The 19800-nt window shown below is 42.8% G+C and overlaps 1 protein-coding gene across 2 annotated transcripts in view; it reads right to left on the minus strand.

The window, feature by feature from the left end:
* Positions 1 to 19800, minus strand: part of SPPL3 (signal peptide peptidase like 3) — a 36638-nt gene continuing 16838 nt past the window's right edge. For both annotated transcript variants that reach the window (XM_081891282.1, XM_081891283.1), the window contains exons 2-11: positions 16029 to 16106; positions 14869 to 14957; positions 13455 to 13574; positions 11067 to 11145; positions 9808 to 9920; positions 7675 to 7781; positions 4466 to 4629; positions 4012 to 4211; positions 2793 to 2902; positions 1 to 1897 (exon numbers count right to left, since the gene is read on the minus strand). In XM_081891282.1, coding sequence (XP_081747408.1) covers positions 1826 to 1897; positions 2793 to 2902; positions 4012 to 4211; positions 4466 to 4629; positions 7675 to 7781; positions 9808 to 9920; positions 11067 to 11145; positions 13455 to 13574; positions 14869 to 14957; positions 16029 to 16106 — 1132 coding nt within the window. In that variant the 3' untranslated portion in view covers positions 1 to 1825. The remainder of the gene's footprint in view (positions 1898 to 2792; positions 2903 to 4011; positions 4212 to 4465; positions 4630 to 7674; positions 7782 to 9807; positions 9921 to 11066; positions 11146 to 13454; positions 13575 to 14868; positions 14958 to 16028; positions 16107 to 19800) is intronic.

Below are 19800 nucleotides of genomic sequence, written 5' to 3' on the forward strand. Positions count from 1 at the left end.
TGTGGTTTCCATAATTATTTATTATCTTCTGGCCCTGTTTCCTCCCTCAAGGCAGCTTCTAATTCATAAAGCATAAGACCAGCCCTGCTGGATCAGGCCAGAAGTGCACCCAGTATCCTGTTTCCCAAGGTAGTCAAGCCAGATGCTCCTGGAAAGCTCTCACAGGACATGAAGACACAGCCCTCCCCAGAAAGAATTGAGGAAGCAGCAAGAAAAGGGGGGAAGGGGAGAAAATATTCAGTAAAATGATTCCCTAACCTGGTCTAGGAGAAGAAGGGTCTTAAAACCACCACCTAATGCCAGGAATTCCCAGAATCTGGGCTAAGCTAACACACACCCCAATACAGGGGCAGGTCTTTTAAACCAGTGGGCAGAAAGGAAACTTTCAATTTTGACAGGAAAGATAAAGTTCATCTGAAACAGTTAAAAATAACATAGCCAGGACAATTTGTTTAGAAAAGTCCACGTTTTAAGAGACTCCCAGGTACAAAGCAGTCATCACAAACTTTGACCAATCACAACAGCAGAGGACAGGATTCTCTCTTTCTCTTTCTCTCTCCCTTTTTTTTTTTTTAAACGTAAGGGAATGGGGGGAAATACAGCACACTAATCAAACAATGCAAAAAATAATAATACAAAAAATAGAAAATAGAAAAAATGTATTTACAAGTCATACATTACTATGATCAGAACGCACAGAGACAACAGCTGCTATAATACATGCACAGGGTCAAGAGGGGAGCTACTAAAAACCTGTAATGGATTAAGTTGTAAAAAACAAACCCACAAACAAAAATAGGGGTTCGGCGGGGGGGAGGGGGGTCAAGGGCTTCAGCTTTCTCCCTCCCCTAAGTCTGCTACATTGATTGAAAAATCAAAGAATCCCCTAAAATCCAGGAGCACACTAAGTACAAAATACTACACTGGTTGTTGTTTTTTAACTGAAGCTTCACTCATGGAGGGAAATGGGAAAGACAGCAGCATATTTGCAGATCCATATACAAGAAAGCCCAGAGTAAACTGCTCTACATGCTAAAAATTACAGCAAGCCCCTGTCAGCTACAAAGCATGATCCTAGCAGGTTTTCCCATTGCATGTGTGTGTGTGTTTCTGTGTATGCATTTGTGTGTGTATAAAAGTCGTGCCCTTGTTCACTGCAACATGACATCTGGGTGGAAATGTAACTTGTTTACAACAAAGTCTTTATATCGTGTACTGCAAGAAGTCACTCAAATGTCTGTGGATTTAATAAGTCACCTCACACCACAGAACATATTTAATAAATTTGAATGGGGGGGGAAAGATTATAGCGACAGAAAAACCTCTGTCTCAGTTCTCTCTGAAACCGGAGTCCAACAGAAAACTGGTCCCAAAGTACTTGTAGGGTTTCCCAAGAAACTCCAAGCGCAGTGACCATTTGTCTCCTCTTAGTGTTCACAAGTTCCTCAATGACTCTATGCCGTTTTCACCAGAAAGTGTCTGTCAGTCTGCCTCCTCCTCCTTCTTCTCCCCTGAGGAACACCGGATGGCCTAGCACTAATCCGTAAGGAGGAGGAGGAGGGGAAGGAAGAAGAGGGAGGCGGCTGCCATGGCAAACTGTCTCCAGTTCCAAGAAGGGAGGGGAGAAGCCCCCACTCCCTCGACCACCACCACCAAAACGCCTTTGCTCTTTCCTCCTTTTCCCAGAAAGCAAGTCCATTTGTACAAGTTCCACAAACTGGTAATTCTCTCCTGAGTACCAGCCCAGCCACAGGGACGGACAACCAAGCTGTGAGCCACAAAAAAAGGACCAGGCAGAAGTTCCGGTCACTTTCCATCCGTTCCATCATACCTCCAGGAAACGTGAGCTGCTGGTCTTGGAGTGGAATGGTTCAGACCACATGCGACGCAGATCTCCCTAAGGAAAGGGACAGAAGAGTGAGCAACTGAGTGTGTATAGTCTCACAGAGTTCAAAGGGGCTGCTCCTGCACCCAGATCATAACAGGCTGCAAAGGCTCGCTTTTGGGGCAAGAGGCTCAAGGATGGCAGAATTCAGAAAGTGAAGCTGGACGATGACTATTTTGCTCTGTAACGTTTACGACAGGGGGATCCAACATGGCGCCCTCCGGATGTTTGGGGCTCAACTCCCATCAGCCCCAGCCCACAAGGAAGGGCCAGGCCTGCAGTGCTTCCATGCGCTCTATGTGGGGCTACCTTTGAAGGTGACCCGGAAACTACAACTAATCCAGAATGCGGCAGCTGGACCGGTGACTGGGGGCGGCCGCCGAGACCATATAACACCGGTCTCAAAAGACCTACATTGGCTCCCGATACGTTTCCGAGCACAATTCAAAGTGTTGGTGCTGACCTTTAAAGCCCTAAACGGCCTCGGCCTAGTATATCTGAAGGAGCGTCTCCACCCCAATTGTTCTAGCCGGACACTGAGGTCCAGCACCGAGGGCCTTCTGGCAGTTCCCTCACTGCAAGAAGCCAAGTTACAGGGAACCAGACAGAGGGCCTTCTCGGTAGTGGCGCCCTCCCTGTGGAATGCCCTCCCACCAGATGTCAAAGAGAACAACTACCAGACTTTTAGAAGACATCTGAAGGCGGCCCTGTTTAGGGAAGCTTTTAATGTTTGATGTAGTATTTTAATATTTATTTGGAAGCCGCCCAGAGTGGCTGGTGAAGCCCAGCCAGATGGGTGGGGTATAAATAATAAATTATATTATTATTATTATTATTATTATTATTATTACATCACTGATGTGCCCAAGGAGATTCCCACAGACGTGACTCCCAACACTCCTCTCACCTTTAAATAGGCCATAGTGAGGAGTGGCAATAAGGTGAAGGGTACCAAGTAGAGGAGGGCGGGCTGAGCTGCCCGGTGGATGCGAGAAGCGACCGTCGCAGTTAAGAGGCCTGCAATATAAGAAAAGACAAGATGAAATGAGAGCACCCAGATGGGCGCCTTTCTCTCGTAGATGATGTATTTGCTGTCTTGTTTTCTCTTGAGAGAGGGAGACACTGTGTATCATGGCAGGATGATTCCACAATGCAAACTGCACCAAGGTCAAGTGAACGGCTTCCTGAACTAAAGTTCTGTTAACAGCTTTTTAATAATAAGCCTCTGCTTCAACTTTCCAGAGCAAATGGCTTCTAATCTCATGGTAGTGAGGAACAACTTCAAAGCACAGAAATGATCTCTGTGGCAGCCTTGCAAAGAGACAGAAGGCAAGTTTGCCCCTGAGCTCTTTTGCTCCTTCCTTTAATTGCCCTCTGCACTCCAAAACCAATTTCCTCTTTGCAAATCCCCTAAACACACATGTTTTGTACACATCCTTTGCAAGCAGTCAACACATCAAACATACATGGCTATTCTCGGTATTTTGCTTTCAGAATCTAGAATTAGGACATCCTTTGTTGGAAAGTTTTTTTTTTTTTTAAATAAACATCAAAATCCTGCTTGTAACAAAGACAACTTCTCAAAATAAAAACAAGTTTGCTTTAATTCCTGTTCCAGAAGCCTATAAATGGAGCTCACGTGTTTACAAAATAATTCCCAGTGAAATTTTAAGTCTTGCAATTTAACCTTTCCAATTCTTTTAACAGTCACTGCCAATGGAAGACTTCTGTCCTCTTGTTTTTCCAATATCAGCCTAATGCCAAGTGACTGAACTCCATTCACTCTTTGGAAAGACAACTTTAGCACACCCCAAAGTGCAACCGTTGCTCTTTCCCTCAATCCCAGAATCTTATCCTTTAGCACACTTTTAAAACTTTCTCTCCTATCACTCTTCAGTTCAGGTTTACAAACAGCAACTTTGTCTACTCGCTTCTGGCAAATAAAACCAATGTGCTACAAACCAAGGTGTCTGCGTGAGCACCTTCTAACCTTTAGGAAAAGCATTACAGTTCAAAGCATCTTGCACACAATTGCAAGATACATCAAACTTTAAAAGGGGTGGGGGTGGAGATCCATCCAGACTGCACTCACCACATCAACTTCTGCACACGTCCCTCCCCCTTACCTACGAAGTATCCAATGAGTGTGCAGTGAAAATAGGAGACTTTCTGCATGCGGCCAGAGATGTTCCCTGGTCCTGGAGCACCACAGGAATCGCTGTTGGCTTGCTTCTTGTAGTTATCATAACGCAGGACAAAGCAGAGAAGGAGGCCAGGCATCACAATGTCTCCAATTCCCAGCATGGAGAAGTGGCTGCCTGTGGAACTGGAAAAAAAGGAGCTAGGTTAACTCGGGAGCCAGCTCCCCTCCCCACCCCACAAACCTTTCTTCTCTGACCAACCATCAGCACACAGACCCTCGGGTTAGGGTGCAAGCAAAAAGGAAACCACTTTCCTAATTGTGGCCCCAAAGCTTCTTGGGTTCTTCTTAAAACAGCATATCTACCACAAAAGAGTTTCCCAAGAGCAAAATGTAAAGAAGCCTCAGTAAAGGATGTGAGGCAAAAACGTGACTCCTACCTTGGAAATACAAGTTTGCCAGGCAGCGACAAGCGGGGGACATCTCGACCTACATTTGGCCCAAGGTGGAGCTTCCGTGATAAAACATCAAGCGGATTATCAGCTGGTTGTGTGGCCACTTTCACCATTACATTGCTATTGAAGATGTAGGCGGAAAAGAAGACCTGGAGGGGGGGGGCAGGGGAAACACAAAAGCTATTTTTGATCACCTCAAAAGCTATGCATCTCTCTCATTATCCAGCCTAGGATCAAGAGAAGTTGTGAGCCAGGAGACCAGTAAGCGAAGCAAGTAGATGAAACGATACAGGATTTGCAGATTTGCCAGTTCCCAGTGACATGGCACTAACCCTTTTGATTAGTCTCAAGAGGGACTGATATACATGATAGCATTATGTTCCTTAAGAGACAGAAGCCCACCTGCATCTATAGGAGATGCAAGATGGCAGCAGTGGACACACCCACAAGGACACTCATGTTTGCTGCTCAACAGGGACCTGTTGATACCACCCACACAGGTGAGAAACAACCCCTGCACCAACCAATTGTGCCATTTTTAATATGCTTTTTATTAGTTTTCTTGCTTAATAAACACACACAAGAAAGTAACAAAAATGATAAAATAATAACAAAAAAAATACATAAATCCATACATTCTTATCTTCCCCAATAGACTTGTTTTCCTCAAAGCAGGTCTGTCTTATCTGTTTACTAAACTACTTCTTTAATCATTTTGCCACTTCTTGTTATCTGAATACTATACTTATAATCCATATTATGGTTTCTGAAAATTAATCAAAGCATGTCCAGGTTTTAACTTGAGGGCACTGTTTTTTTAAATATTCTCTATAAATTTCCCACTCCTATTTGAAATTTTGGTTTGGCTGTCTCCTAATTGTCTCCACCATTTTTGCCAGTTCGAGATATTCCAATAATTTATCCTACCATTCCTCTTTTGTTGGTACTAATCCTCCTTTCCAATTTCTGGCAATTAATACAGTGGTGCCCTGCAAGACAAATGCCTCACAAGACGGAAAACCCGCAAGACAAAAGGGTTTTCCATTTGCGAGTTGCTTCGCAAGACGAATTTCCCTATGGGCTTGCTCCGCAAGAAGAAAGCCCATAGGGAAATCTCTGGGGACCTCTTTTAAATGCTGGCGGTGGGGAGCAAAGCCTTTCCCCCGCTCCAGCCTTCAGAAGAGGTCCAGGAAGGCCGAAAGGCTTTGCTCCCCACCGCCAGCATTTTAAAAGCAGTCCGGGATAGCAGGGAAGCGCTTCCCGCTATCCCGGACGACTTTTGAAGGCAGCAGGGGGAGCAAAGACTTTTGCCCCCCGCCGGCCTTCAGAAGAGGTCCTGGACCTCTTCCGAAGGCCGGTGGGGGGCAAAAGTCTTTGCTCCCCCCTGCCTGCCTTCCCGGGAGAGTGGAGAAACGCAGCATGTTTCTCCGCTATCCCGGACGGCTTTTGAAGGCAGGCGGGGGGAGCAAAGACTTTTGCCCCCCGCCGGCCTTCAGAAGAGGTCCAAGACCCAGGGCGATTTTAAAATGCTGGCGGGCGGAAACAGTGCTGTCCCCCGACCTCTTCTGAAGGCTGGGGGGGGGGAGGACAAGGGCTTTTCTCCCCACCCCCAGCATTTTAAAAAACCCCGGGACAGCGGAGGACTTCTCCGCTGTCCTGGGGCGATCTTAAAATGCTGGCGAGTGGCAGCGAAGCCTTCGCTGCTGCTGCCCGCTAGCATTTTTAAAAACCCCGGGACAGCGGAGGACTTCTCCACTGTCCGGGGCGATTTAAAAGCCCCCGGGAAGGCAGGCAGGGGGGACAAAGACTTTTGCCCCCTGCCAGCCTTCAGAAGAGGTCCCGGGGTTTTTTAAAATGCTGGCGGGCGGCAGCGAAGGCTTCGCTGCCGCCCGCCAGCATTTTAAGATCGCCCGGGACAGTGGAGAAGTCCTCCGCTGTCCCGGGGTTTTTTAAAATGCTGGGGGTGGGAAGAAAAGCCCTTGTCCTCCCCCCCCCCCAGCCTTCAGAAGAGGTCGGGGGACAGACTGTCCCCAGACCTGGTCTGAAGGCGGTTTCCATAGGAACGCATTGATTGATTTTCAATGCATTCCTATGGGAAACCGTGCTTCGCAAGACGAAAAACTCGCAAGAAGAAAAAACTTGCGGAACGAATTAATTTCGTCTTGCAAGGCACCACTGTATTCTTGTTCCTGTTGTAGCATATAAGAATATTCTCTTTTTTCATTTGGAATATCTGGTTTCATTATGAAAGTTTGCTTAAACATTTTTTTTCTAATTCCTCATATATAATATCCCCAAAACTCTTAATTTTTTTGCAACCCCTTCTGGCTGTTTACACCTCCAGCACATATGAGATCTCATTTTATACATTTTGGATATTTTGCTGGGAGTTATATACCACCTGTAAAACATCTTCAAAAGATTTTCCTTTAGTGTATATTGTACCATCTAGACCTGGTGGTCAATAACACATTGCCATTGGGTGGGGGGCACTGCAGCCACTGCAAGCCTGACAAAGAAGTAATCAACAAGAGGACAGGGTGAGAAGTTTTCACACCAGTTCCCCCAGAAGCTCCAACAGCTTCCTCCACAAGAGTGTTCAGGAAAAAAAGAGGCGTTGATACCATCTGACCAATGTGGCCTTCAAGATGCAATGAAATGTGAAAATCAAATAGTGGAGCTATATGGTTGCCTTGTTGCATTTTTTAATTGAAAAGCCACATATAAATTTTCTAAAGAGGCAAATTTCTCTGACTGCCTGGGGATGGCTGCTGGGTGAGGCCAAGGTGGTACCCTCTAAGGTGTGCCAAGGTCTGTAATCAGCCCCTTCTGAACAATGGGGGGGGGATCTTCATCACCCATTTCCTACACAAGTTGAAGTGAATTCATTAATTAATTAAACTTATAGGCTGCTAGATTGTAAACAAACAAACCTCCAAGAAGTTCATGAAAAAGATAAAATTGAGTTGGGGAAGGTCCCAGGGAATGATATGGAAAAAATACAATGTAAGCGAAGGGGAAAGTTAGGACTGACAGATGCAGCAACAAAATGGGGTGTGCCTATAGATGCCCCCTGGTACCCAGTGACAGTATTTCAAGATGTCCAGGGTGATGGGTGCTGCAAGCCTGCCATCAAGGTCAGAAGAACTCTTTCTCTGGTTATAGGGATACATAAGAAACTAGAAGAAACTCACCCAGAAGACATCATAAATTAATAGCCCCGAGAGCAGCAGACAGGAAACCTTGAGGCTGGGCAATCGGACAAAGGCGATCATTGCAACGCACAGGCCCATGGCCAGAGCTACAAAACAGAAATGCAACAAAACAGTTGGATCACTATGCAAGGTGACAGTTGTGGGAAACAAGCCTAAGACTACAGACAAAACATCTACTGTACCCAGACACACCAGAGTAGGGATACTTCCTGGAAATGAAGTGGCAGCTTGAAAATGGAGGAAAGTTGCCAGTGTAGACTACGGACATATAGGGCTATGTGTATTTGGCCAAAAAAAGTCACATTTCTGCAAGGCAGACATCCTGTTTCATCCTCTGAATATGTTGTGTAAATTTGTATATCCAAGCAATTAATCTGCTTTCATAGTTTAACATGCTTCTCTAGATCAACCTTTCAAAAATCCTAAATTGCTTTGGGCAGGGAACAAAATGGGGGAACACAAGGGAACGGTTTCTCTCTCTGAATCTTAAGGCCTAGAAACTTGCTCTTTCAGTATCTGTGTAAGCCAACTATGTAGGTAATATTAACACAATGTAACATATTAGAGATAAAGAACAATTAAAAGCAAAGAGAGTAGAGGACGAAAAGCATTCAGTAAACCTGCAGCAGCACAGAATGTACACAGCACTCCACGATTCATTAGGCAAAAGTTACTGACAAGCTCCATATAGGCAATAATATTTTGGTAATTTTGACATGAGATACACAGTTCAAGACAAGAGACAGCAATGCAAAAGTGCCTTTGCCAATTCTTTATACAGGTTGGGAAAGGTAACACTCATCTGGAATAATTAGCCACATGTGGGAAAGGCAATCAACCAAATGGTAATGTTAATGGTTTGATCACAACCATGAGAAGGGCTGCCTGAAGAGAAACATGTGTGACTTTAATAATTAATTTTCAGAACAATAAGAAGAACACTCTCCCCAAGCTACTTGTAAAACTGAAATCCTCCCCCACAACAGACAGGCTTGAGCTAACATTAGCATAGACTTGAACTAAAGTTTCTGCAGAGAGAGAACTTTCTTGTCTGTTTGCTGTTCCACCCCTTGGAAAGGCCTGTGTGACAAGTGATGGAGGCTGCACCCTTTCTGCGTCAGGTACTACATGTAAAAGTACTGGAGACACCAGCATTTCAAAAATGTTTCACTTTGCTAAGCTTGTTGTTGTATTTGAGCCATGGCTCATTATGTGTGTGAATGTGTTCTGTCTCTGAAAATCAGTCACTAGTCTGCACAACTGTCTACTCCTCCATGAGTGCACCACCAGTGAGGCTGTTGCCACACCTAAGAACCTGGAAGTTCTGCACTTCTCCTTCTCTGCAGTCTATTACATAATGACAAGTGTTAGATTGAATAATTCTAAACCCACACCCCACTTCGGACAGAAAAGAACGCTTTTCTTTGGCTCACAGTAATTGTGTGAGCCTTTTCTGAGCATTTCCCAAGCTTCTGATAGCTTGGACACCCCCTTTTTCTAAATTAAAAGTGGAAGAACTTCATTCCTATTTATATATTTGCTTTATATGAAAGTCACTAACATTATGTAATACTACAGATCTCCGTATTTCTGCCTGCTTCTTTCCAAACCCTGAACAGTTTCTGCTGCTGACATACAACAGGCAGTCTCCTCTGAGGGTGGATCATTCTGCTGCCTGCCTGCATCAGGAGCAATTGAATGATCAAGATTCTATGTTTACTCTAAGATTCTCTTATTCTATATGGATGTTTCAGCAGAGATTCCTGCACTGAAGGAGGTTGGACTAGATGACCCTTGGGTGCCTTCCAAGATTTTAGGATTCATCACATCCCATGTAGTCAAAAGAAAAAGCAGTGAATCAGGCAGAGGCACAACAACAGCGTACTCTCTGGACGGGGACTTTGTGTTCATAGGGACCTTCAGTTTATTAATTTCTCTTGCCACGCTATTTGGAAAAAATTGCCTTACACAATGCACACACACGCACACACTTCCATGGCAAGTACAGAGTTCATTTTGAGTAAAGAATGCAAGAAAAGTTTCCACTAACAATTTTTCAACCTGTCACTGTTACAAGCAAATAACCAGATCCAAATATTCAGCAGCACTTACCGTCCATGAGGAGCCAGTGACCAGTTAGGACCCAGATAAGGACAAGCATCACAGAGAGGGAGAAAGAGAGCAGCTCAGCAGCTGTAAAACGCCCACAGCAGCCAAAAGAAATCCTGGAAAACACCACCAGAAACACAAGAACAATGAAGGCTCTTCTCTGGTATGTAGCGATAAGGAGTGGGGAGGGGATCTCTTGCGGCTCTTATTTGGACTGGGTTCAAGAGCTTTTGTGACAAGGCTTTTGTCAAAGGAAAGGTACTGAAGGCATGAACTCAAGGATCTCCCCCTCAAACCTGACTCATTTGCCAAGATGCCTAAAATTAGATGAAAGGGTTATTTTGGCTACTCTATTATTGGGCTTTCTGCTGAGAGGGTGTTAGAAGTGTTCTACCCCTTCATGCCAATTTGGGGGTGGGGGGACGTAGTTTTAAGATGCAGCTTTCCATCCATGAAGAGAACGGTTTATTTCAGAAGACATTATTCCAAAGCTGTCATAAAAGCTGGACTTTTTTTTAAACGTTCCCTATGATCTCTAGAGCCAGTGCTTGTGACCAGAATTCTTCCCTCCCCTGCAAAAAAATGAATTTCAACTGTGTTTCTGTTCCCCAGCTAGAAAAGTACCACCACTATGAAGCAACCCTACTGGCGTCAATCCAAACAGGTCATTATTTCTGCCTATAACCATATATATCAATTTTTGGCACAGTGAAGTGGTGATTCCTAAGAGGCCGAAAAAAAGAGAAGTAGTGTGTGTGACACTTTTGCCCCCACCCCTTCTGCTGTAAGATCAAAAGCAGGAGTCTTGCAGGGGTGGGAGCAGCCCATTGTCCTGAAGACCTGGGGGAAGCAGCTGTCTCAAGCCACCGTGAGCAGGCGAGTGGGAATTAGGCGGCTGTGACTCCCAAGGCAAAGCCTGCTTGGATGCTCTTCTGAATATGAAAGCCTTGAGATGAAGGAAAGTTGTGCAAGCTCCTCTTCGTTCCAGTGCTATTTGTGCAGGAGAACTTCCCAGGAGAAGCGTGCCTCACGTTAACTGTGGGGAGGTATCACATGTGGGTCAGCCCTGTTTAGAGCTCACAGCAGAAGAACTCTGCAATACCCTCTTTGTGCATTATAAACACAGGCGTGGAAAGCAGTAGCAGGACTGTATTTGAACTTCTCAGAGCCAAAGGCTCTACCAACAACAGAGAGGCCCATCTTGTTGAATCAACAACAGGTTCTTTGCACTGCACAGAACAAAAAAAAATAACCTTCCTTACTTGTTTTGAGGTGAACAAGGTCGTGTTAAATACTGGCACATTGGGAGCAGAAGGAAAGCAAAGGCTATTGTTGCGAGAACTGGAGAAATGGAGAGAGAGAGAGAAAGAAAAGGTAATGTTATTACAGACCAATGTTGCAAAAAGTCCAAAACAAGCACAGAAAACTAACACATGTCAACATCTGTGGCCAAGGATGTGAAGAGAAAAAAAAATCTGTGGCCAAAACACAAGTTGAACTTTAATTAAAACGTCTGTGAAGGGCTTTTTGCATTTTGCTGGAAAACATCTGAAGTCCAAGCAATTTATCAGTAAATTATAATCATGAAACTAGTATGTTCCTAAGGTGGGGAGAGCCCACACAGAATGCTTTGGTCAAAAGACTGACCCAAAACATTTAAATCTGGCTAGGAAACTCTTCTGAAATGCCACATTTTTGTCAGTGGGCCAAGGATGTGGCACGCAGAGACTAATTTCCATGGGTAATATTTAACTGTTGCAAACGTCTAAATGCATCACCACATATTGAGCACAACCCTGCTGGAAGTCCTCCAATGCAAATCCCACTGAAACAAACAGGGCTCTGGATCCTTGCATGGCATTTATTTAAATGGGTATTCTACAGGAGAAAATCTCAGAAGAATGTGCCCATTGGCTTTGGAGAATTCTGCAGTTCTCTTTTTAATTAACCTTCTCATGAATTTATACCGCACCTCTCAACAGGTTCACAGGGTGACTTGCAAATAATTCAAAATACAGAGGAGGAGGCAAATGTAAAGAAAAAAACATTAACACGATAACAGAAATAAAACAAATACAAAAGAGTGTAAAAGCAATCAGCAGAGATAAAAGAGGCAAGATAAAAAGCATGGGAAAATAAAACTCTCTTTGTCTGGTGCAAAAATGAGTTGGAATCATTCAGCTGGAGTGGCTTCAACATCTTCTAGTCCAGGGGTGGCCAACTCCCAAGAGACTGTGATCTACTCAGTTAAAAACTAGCAGTGATCTACCCACTTTTGGTCAAAGTTGTTGAGCTTTTTTAAAAGGGATTTTTTGAGCTTCTTGGGGGAGCAGTGATCTACCGCAGAAGTCCAGTGATCTCCTGGTAGATCACAGTCTACCTTTACTACCTGTTGGACGTGCCTGCTCTTTTGCCAAAGCGCAAAAAACAACAACAACCCACTCCTACAAAGCCCTAAATTAACATCCAGTTTCTGCTTAAAATCCTCTAATAGAGGAGGTATTGGGGTGAGCCTCCCTAGGGAGAGGATTCTACTGGGAGGGCACCACCACTGAGAAGGCTCCTCTCCTGGTAACTACCTACAAAATCTGATAGCTTGACAGATCACATCAAGAGAAATATAAGTTAAAGTCTATTATAGACACTGACATTTGAATCAGCAACTTGAGTTTATTAAATACAGTATTAAATACCTCGGGTTACATATGCTTCAGGTTACAGACTCCGCTAACCCAGAAATAGTACCTCGGGTTAAGAACTTTGCTTCAGGATGAGAACAGAAATCATGCTCCGGCAGCGCGGCAGCTGCAGGAGGCCCCATTAGCTAAAGTAGTGCTTCAGGTTAAGAACAGTTTCAGGTTAAGAACGGACCTCCGGAACGAATTAAGTACTTAACCCAAGGTACTTAATCCTCCCAAGAATTTGTTTAATCCATTTTTAAAACCATCCAAGTTGGTGGCCCTTACTAAACCCTGTGGTAGAGAATTCAATCATTTCTTAGAATGAATTGTTGTTAAAGATGTTAGTCAATCTTCTCTTATCAATATACCCATTTCTATTTGTATTTCCTGTGAAGGAAGTTCAACCAATCTTAATGGAATTTCTATGCAAATGTGCATGGGACTGCCAGTTTATTTATTTAAAATATTTTTAGCCACTCCTCATCACAAAAGCCATTGTAGGGCAGGAAGCTGACCAATGAAACTTGCATTATGAACAAACACAATAGTTCTGGAGAAAAACCCCCACCATACTCTGTTTATAGGATGCACCAAAAGGCACCATCTTGGAAGATTTATGCCCCTGTGAGAAAAAGGAGGAAGTGCCTCTAAGAGGATCCAAGATGCCTGTGATTTTGCAAGTACGTTTAACAAAACTTGTTTTTTTAAATCTGCTGCTCAGCTAAAGTGGAGAAAGTTGTAACAGAGAAAAAAATATTAAAGCAAGTAATGGACAAAACACTGCAGCCTCTATGTGCTTGAATTTATATACATTGACAGGTAGTTTATAGCTGTTATATACACAAATAGAAGGAAACCACCAGTATTTCTACAAGCAGTTTCTTCATATGACATCCTCAAAACTGTGTCAATTTCCAGCAACAATGAGTCCCTATGTAAGATGGGGGAAAGTGAAGAGAAGGCAGTTACCTGCTGTACATATTGTAAAGACAACTTGAACCGAGTCGAAGAAGAAGAACATGACTAAGAGAGACACAGATGCCCCAATGGGAAGGAACAACGCCTGTGTTGAATCAATGGTCTGGATACCTGCAGGAATTTTATTTTATTAGTTTTTAAAGGAAAGGAAACATTTATTTGGCATAACATGGCACACATTTAGCGTTCAGGTGCATTCCTACCTGATATTCACCCCTCCCCCTTTACAACCAAAGCTTAGGCCTTAACTAGGCATGATGTTATATGTACTTTTGCAGTTGGTGTGCCTGTGCTTTGTGAGGAGGGGAGCTGATAATAATCAGAGATTGCAACAGGCAGTGGAGTTAAACCATTTCCTTTCTTGCTGCAGTCCCAAAGCTGCTATTTGCACTGGGAGAAAATTGCCTCAGGGTGCCAAGGGGAGCTCTCCTCTCAATGCAAACTGCAGCTGCAAAGGAGAAATTTTTGTCAGGATTGTGGCAGGAGAGGAAAGAAAAAAATTCTGCCCCCTTCCTTCTGCGATCCCAGTAATACTCTCCACCATGCCACCCAAAGAGAGAGAGAGAGCGCGTATGTGCACAGAATCCACCCTCTACACACTTGCTCACCTTCTCTTTCTCGGTTACACCAAGTAGCAAACTGAGATAACCAGGAGGGCAAGGAGCTGATCACCCCACCCACTACCCACTCTCAAAGCATACTGTCAGTGTTCATCAAATACACAGATTGGGTCTTTCCTGCATTGGATGCGCTTACATGTACCTCTCAGACATGTTTAAATTGGGCATAAGCTCCACAGAAGACAATGAGTCTTGCTTCAGAGTAAAGTTGCATAGGATTGCACTATTGGTCTCTACTCTAAAGAAAAGGCAATGGAAATAGGAGAAGCAGAAAAAGCACACAGTGTATCTTGCATGGAAAAATAGTTATAATATTGTATACTGTACTGAAGTGGAAAAGATGTGTGTGCTTGTGAAGGGGGAAAATCTGTGACTCATCAGAGGACTGATTAATGGAGTAGAACAGCAGGTAAAGAAAGACAAATGTGCTTCAGAACTAAAGGAGGTAGCTTTGCCCATCTACATCAGTTTAGCATTACCTGTTTCAAAGAAAACTTTATACTACAGGCACCAATGACAGAACCACTCATCTACAGCCCATACACAGTGCAATGTTGAACTTCAAGTCAACAATGCAAAACAAAATGAATTATTACAAGACTTTGTAATCAATTATCCACCCTTCAATTTGGCAGGGCTTGTACAGGACAGCCATGTTATGTGGTTCACACCCAGAAGGGGTAGCCTTGTTCCAACAGCATATAGGATGGCCTCAATCACAAGCCTGCAAGACCAAGGTCAGTCCAAGTTTTGCATCCTCAGCTTATGGAGCAAGAAGTCCTTACTGTTATTTGTGCTGTTGCCATTGAAGGGCCCAGATGAGCTGCTGCTGTCCTTTTCTTTGTCTTGATTCTCAAAGTCCATGTTAAGGGACCTACAGACAAAAGAATACATGTAAACCTTCTACTTTATATTTGCAGTGGTTATTGAAATTTAATACATAGCTTTGATATAATTTAATGCAAAATTTAATGAGTGTTACTAAGAAGCTGCCTTAAAGTGATACCTCTACTTTTCTGCAGAATATTCAAAACAGCTTACAAACATGAAATTGTAAGCAGGAAAAAATTACAAAGGCAATGTATAAACAGCTGCAACAAAATGATAAAAGCAGCAAACGTAAGAACAAGCTTAAAAGCAGAAGTCAAAAGGGGGAGAAAAACCATTGAATTCAGCAGAACCTTAAAGGCCTGCTGAAATAAAAACACGTATTCAACTGATATCTAAAAGCAAAGAGAAGGGAAGTCTAAGCAGATTACGTATTCATTTCTTTATTTAAATTGTAAGATTTGTATCCTTCAAATCTATAGACCGTCAGAAGTGGAGTCAAGAACATGATGCCATGAAGTAAACTGATTACTTGTGTCCAAAGCAAGCATTGAACATGCAGGGATGGAGTGAGTCGCTTGTCCCAAGTCTCTCCCCCACTCCCCCAGTTGACAGTCATCCAACAACCAAAGGTGGAGATGATGCATCTGCACTCACATGAAATTGCCTTGAAAAAGAATAGCAAATTCAAAATGCTTTCAGTAATTTTGTGAAAAATAAATAAATACCCAGTCTTGCCTGGCAGCTCTGGATGCTTCCCTTCTGGGTCCGTCCGCCAAATGATTCAAAAAACATGTCACTCCATCCCCCTAAACAATCTTAAACCTTCCAGAATGAAAGTGATGTGTGGCTAGAAAGCAAGCCTTCGTGCTTTTGGATGAGAACAAATTGGCAAAACATTCATTTTTTCTTTAAAATACAGCTTTAGCAAGTCATGATCAAACTGAATGTTGCTTCACCTACCATTTCCACCACCTTTAGGTACATAGAATATACCTAATATATTATGGTTCTACAAGATTACCTTTAGGAAACATTGCATCAACATATGGCCAGCAATTCATGACTTTTCTTTTAGGGGTGGGGTTGTTATATATACCAAAGAAAATAATCGTACCTGAAGCTACCATAAACTATGAGGAGAATAGAAATTAGGAACGTAGATACTTGACTGGAATCCACAAGGGAGTAAGCCCTGGAAAGGAAGACAGAGAGGCACAGTATATTATTATGGAACCAAACTGATAAACATTTCTTCAGTTTTTAAATGATCACAAACCCAAACAGGTGTCTAAACACAACAGTAAGTTAAACAAGCCAGGAATTTACTCATTTTCTCATTGTTCACCCACTCACATGACTGGATTATCACCAAAGACAGATAACCCAGAGGCACTTTGTTTTAATTCCAGAGAAGCAAACTCAAATAAAAGGTGGGGGCAGGATTTACAGGAGAAGCCTTGTGGCCTGAGGCCAGGGCATAGCCATGTCAACTATTCTGATCCACCTTCGGGCACAGAAGGGAAGAAGAACAAGCAACAGCAACTCCTGCAACTAACACGCAAGATTTCAATTAGTCTAGGTCTGAGTAGGACTAGCTTTGGATACAACCCATAAACCTGAAGTTGGGGGAAGAGGGAACGATGCTAAGTTACAATTTATGACCAGAAATCTGAACGGTTTTTGGATAAGATTACTTGTTCCCACCTACATAAAAAGGACCACCAGTCCCCAATACCATCTCCATATCACTTGGTACAAGACCCAAGCACAGGAATTTCTAAGTCACATCAGCACACATTCCACTCTAGGCAGGAGGCTGCTGACAGAATGCCTGCCTGCTTGTTAAATCTAGGTATCTAGTACTTAGGTTATAGGGATCAGTTCTCTCACATGCATAATACAGCAAGGTAACCCGTTTGACCAGAGGAGCTCCACATTAAGCCTAAGCTTCTCTTGCACAATACAATGCCCATGTGAACACGTGTGTTTCGGTTCTAAGTACCCAAACATCTGACGACTGAGCCCACAACATCAGGGCTGCCAGAGTGACACATTAATTCCAAAGAAATGAACAGCAATAAAATAAATTCTAATACACAGCAGTAATGCAAGTGCAACATGTTTATTACATACTGTCGATTCAAAATATACAGCAGACATAATGCCAAGCTTCAGAAGTATGTGCTAAGCTACTTGTTTGGAAACCACTGTGGTGAAATTACATCATGGGTTCTCAGCAGGGTGACCTGATAACCTTCTTTTCTCTGTAACTACATGGGAAAGAAGCCTGATTAAGCCTCACCTGTCAGCAGAAGGGAGTTATCAGGAAGAGGCTGAGCCCCTGGAAACACACAGCCTTCTGTGAGCTGGAATAGAACTAGCTTAGCAGGAGATAATGACTGAGGCAACCTGGGCTGCTGATGAATTGATGGGTTGCCTAAGTGAATGCAGGAGCAGGCACAGCAAGGAATGACAAAGTACGCTTGCTTGTTTATTTCTCTTAGGCAGACACTCAAGAGAGAAAGCATAGGATAGCTGCAATCACCCTGCAAGAGCCACAATAGTAAGGATGACTGTGTTTACAACAAAAAATGTATATTACAGATTGATGAGCAATGGCAAGGAAAACAAACCCATTGGTTAAGCAACTTCTGTTCAGCAGACATGCAACATTCTTTAGAACATACTGCATAGCCGCCGCCCCCCCCCCACTCCTGCTAGCTTTCTACCTGCATACCTGTTGCCTTTATTTATTGAGTTATTTTAAAAACTTTTGATTATGCAGATCAATAATGGGGAGCGTTAACTACCCTGCCTCTTCCACATGTTGCTGAGCTTGCACAGGTGCCTTACTTGCTTATTACCAAGACACTTCGTCACTTAAGCTGACACAGTGCTTCAGCTGGGACTCTCCACACAAATGAAGAATGAGGTTTCTTTGTACTTGCAAGGTTGGCTCTCTGGCTACCTTACCCTAAACATATAGCCATGGCTAGCTTTTCCCAACTAGTACTGTAGTAAGATTGAGGGGCTCATATACGGAAATGAAATGAGTAGAAATTCAGAAGAGGCAATTAGGTCAGTTCAGTCAATGTGAATGTAAAGTTTTGTCAGAAGTGGACAGTGGGTGGTGATTTAGTGGGGATTAAGGTGAGAATGTGGGCAGTTAAGGCCCTTTCTGGGAATGTTATGATCCAAATCCCCCTACAACATGCCTCAATGCAAATTTTTTGTAAGTTACACTCTTGGTTGTTTTTTAAAACAGGGAAAAAACCTGACCTAAAGGTTGAACGTTTAACTTGGACTGAGGCCTGCACTCAAGTTTACATGCTGCACTTAATAACCCAAACAGAGCCAACACTGAGCTTGAACAGAAAGCTAAACCTACATGTTTTTATTATAAACTGGCTTTTCCTCTAGCTAGGTTTGCACTGTAGAATTATACACTGTTTTTACCCTAATCTTCAAAATTAAATTTAATCTAGATTTCTGGTAGGTGCAAGCACTTAAGAATGCAATTATGGAACTATCTACAACAATTTTGCAACTAAAATTCAGCTCCCGAGTTGTACTTTTTTATGGAATTACACACACACACACACACACACACACACACGGGATTTACCTGCTGGAACAACACCTTCCCTGTGGAATTGCTTCAGTTTCAGCTAATGTTTTAATACATATATATAATATTTACCTTCTCACAGGATGCCTAACTCACTTGTTACACCTTGATGTTTTGTCACATTACCAAGATTCTGCTTTTGCTGGGGCTCCCCATGTGCTTGAAGAACACTCTTTTCTTAAGCAAGAGGGCAATCTCAGGGTCTTTTAACAATTAAGGCATAGCTAGTGTATGTTCAGTGATCATGAGTATTTATGTTTCCTTTGCTTATGAACACGCAGATTGGTGAACAACAGGATTCTAAATATATATAAAAATTGTCCAGTAGCACCTTAGAGACCAACTAAGTTTGCCCTTGGTATAAGCTTTCGTGTGCATGCACATGAAAGCTTATACCAAGAGATGATCTATAATGAAATGAAAAAGGTATTTAAATACTTTCCTGAAGAAACCAGAGGCCTTTCTCCTGGGCATAGTTGGCCAATTGGTGCCAAAGAAGGATAGAACTTTCTTTATGTACGCTACAGCAGCAGCAAGAATACTCATCGCAAAGCATTGGAAGACACAAGACCTACCCACCCTGGAAGAATGGCAGATGCAAGTAATGGACTACATGGAAATGTAACAGGATATGAATTTGCTGAACCAATTTTTAAATGGAATACAAAAAAGGGAGGCGTGAGGAAGTCAGGAAAATAAGTTAATCAAAGATGAGAAATTTAAAAAGAGGGATTTTGTTTTTTGTGTTAAATGTTTGTATTTTTGTACTTTTGTATCTTTGTATTTTTGTGTTTTTGTATTCTTCTTGAGTTTTTTCTATTTGTTGTTTTATAATTTCTTTATTGTTAAAACTTAATAAAATATTATTCAAAAAAAAAAAAGAAAGCTTATACCAAGAACAAACTTAATTGGTCTCTAAGGGCTACTGGACAATTTTTAAATTTTTTTTATATATTGCAGCTGCGTCAGACCAACACGGCTACCTGCCTGAAACAGGATTCTAGTTAAGAGTAGAGAAGACTAAAGTCTAAAGTCTGCCCACCTCTGGTGTTACAGACTCTGTTAGCTACTTTGTAAAAAATGTTCTGTGACCTTATAAGAGCTTTAATGTATTCCTCTCCTCCCACCCTAAATAGCACTCCCACCCTAAATATTAAGTGTTTCTCCATAAAAGGTGCCACCAATGGCTGCCTGGGCAAAGAATAGCTGAACAGTGAAAAGAGAAGTTCACAATGTGCTGCTCTATCCCAGGGAAGAC

Source organism: Podarcis melisellensis (assembly GCF_964234715.1).
Source record: "Podarcis melisellensis genome assembly, chromosome: 16".
In the NCBI taxonomy this organism is placed as follows: domain Eukaryota; kingdom Metazoa; phylum Chordata; class Lepidosauria; order Squamata; family Lacertidae; genus Podarcis; species Podarcis melisellensis.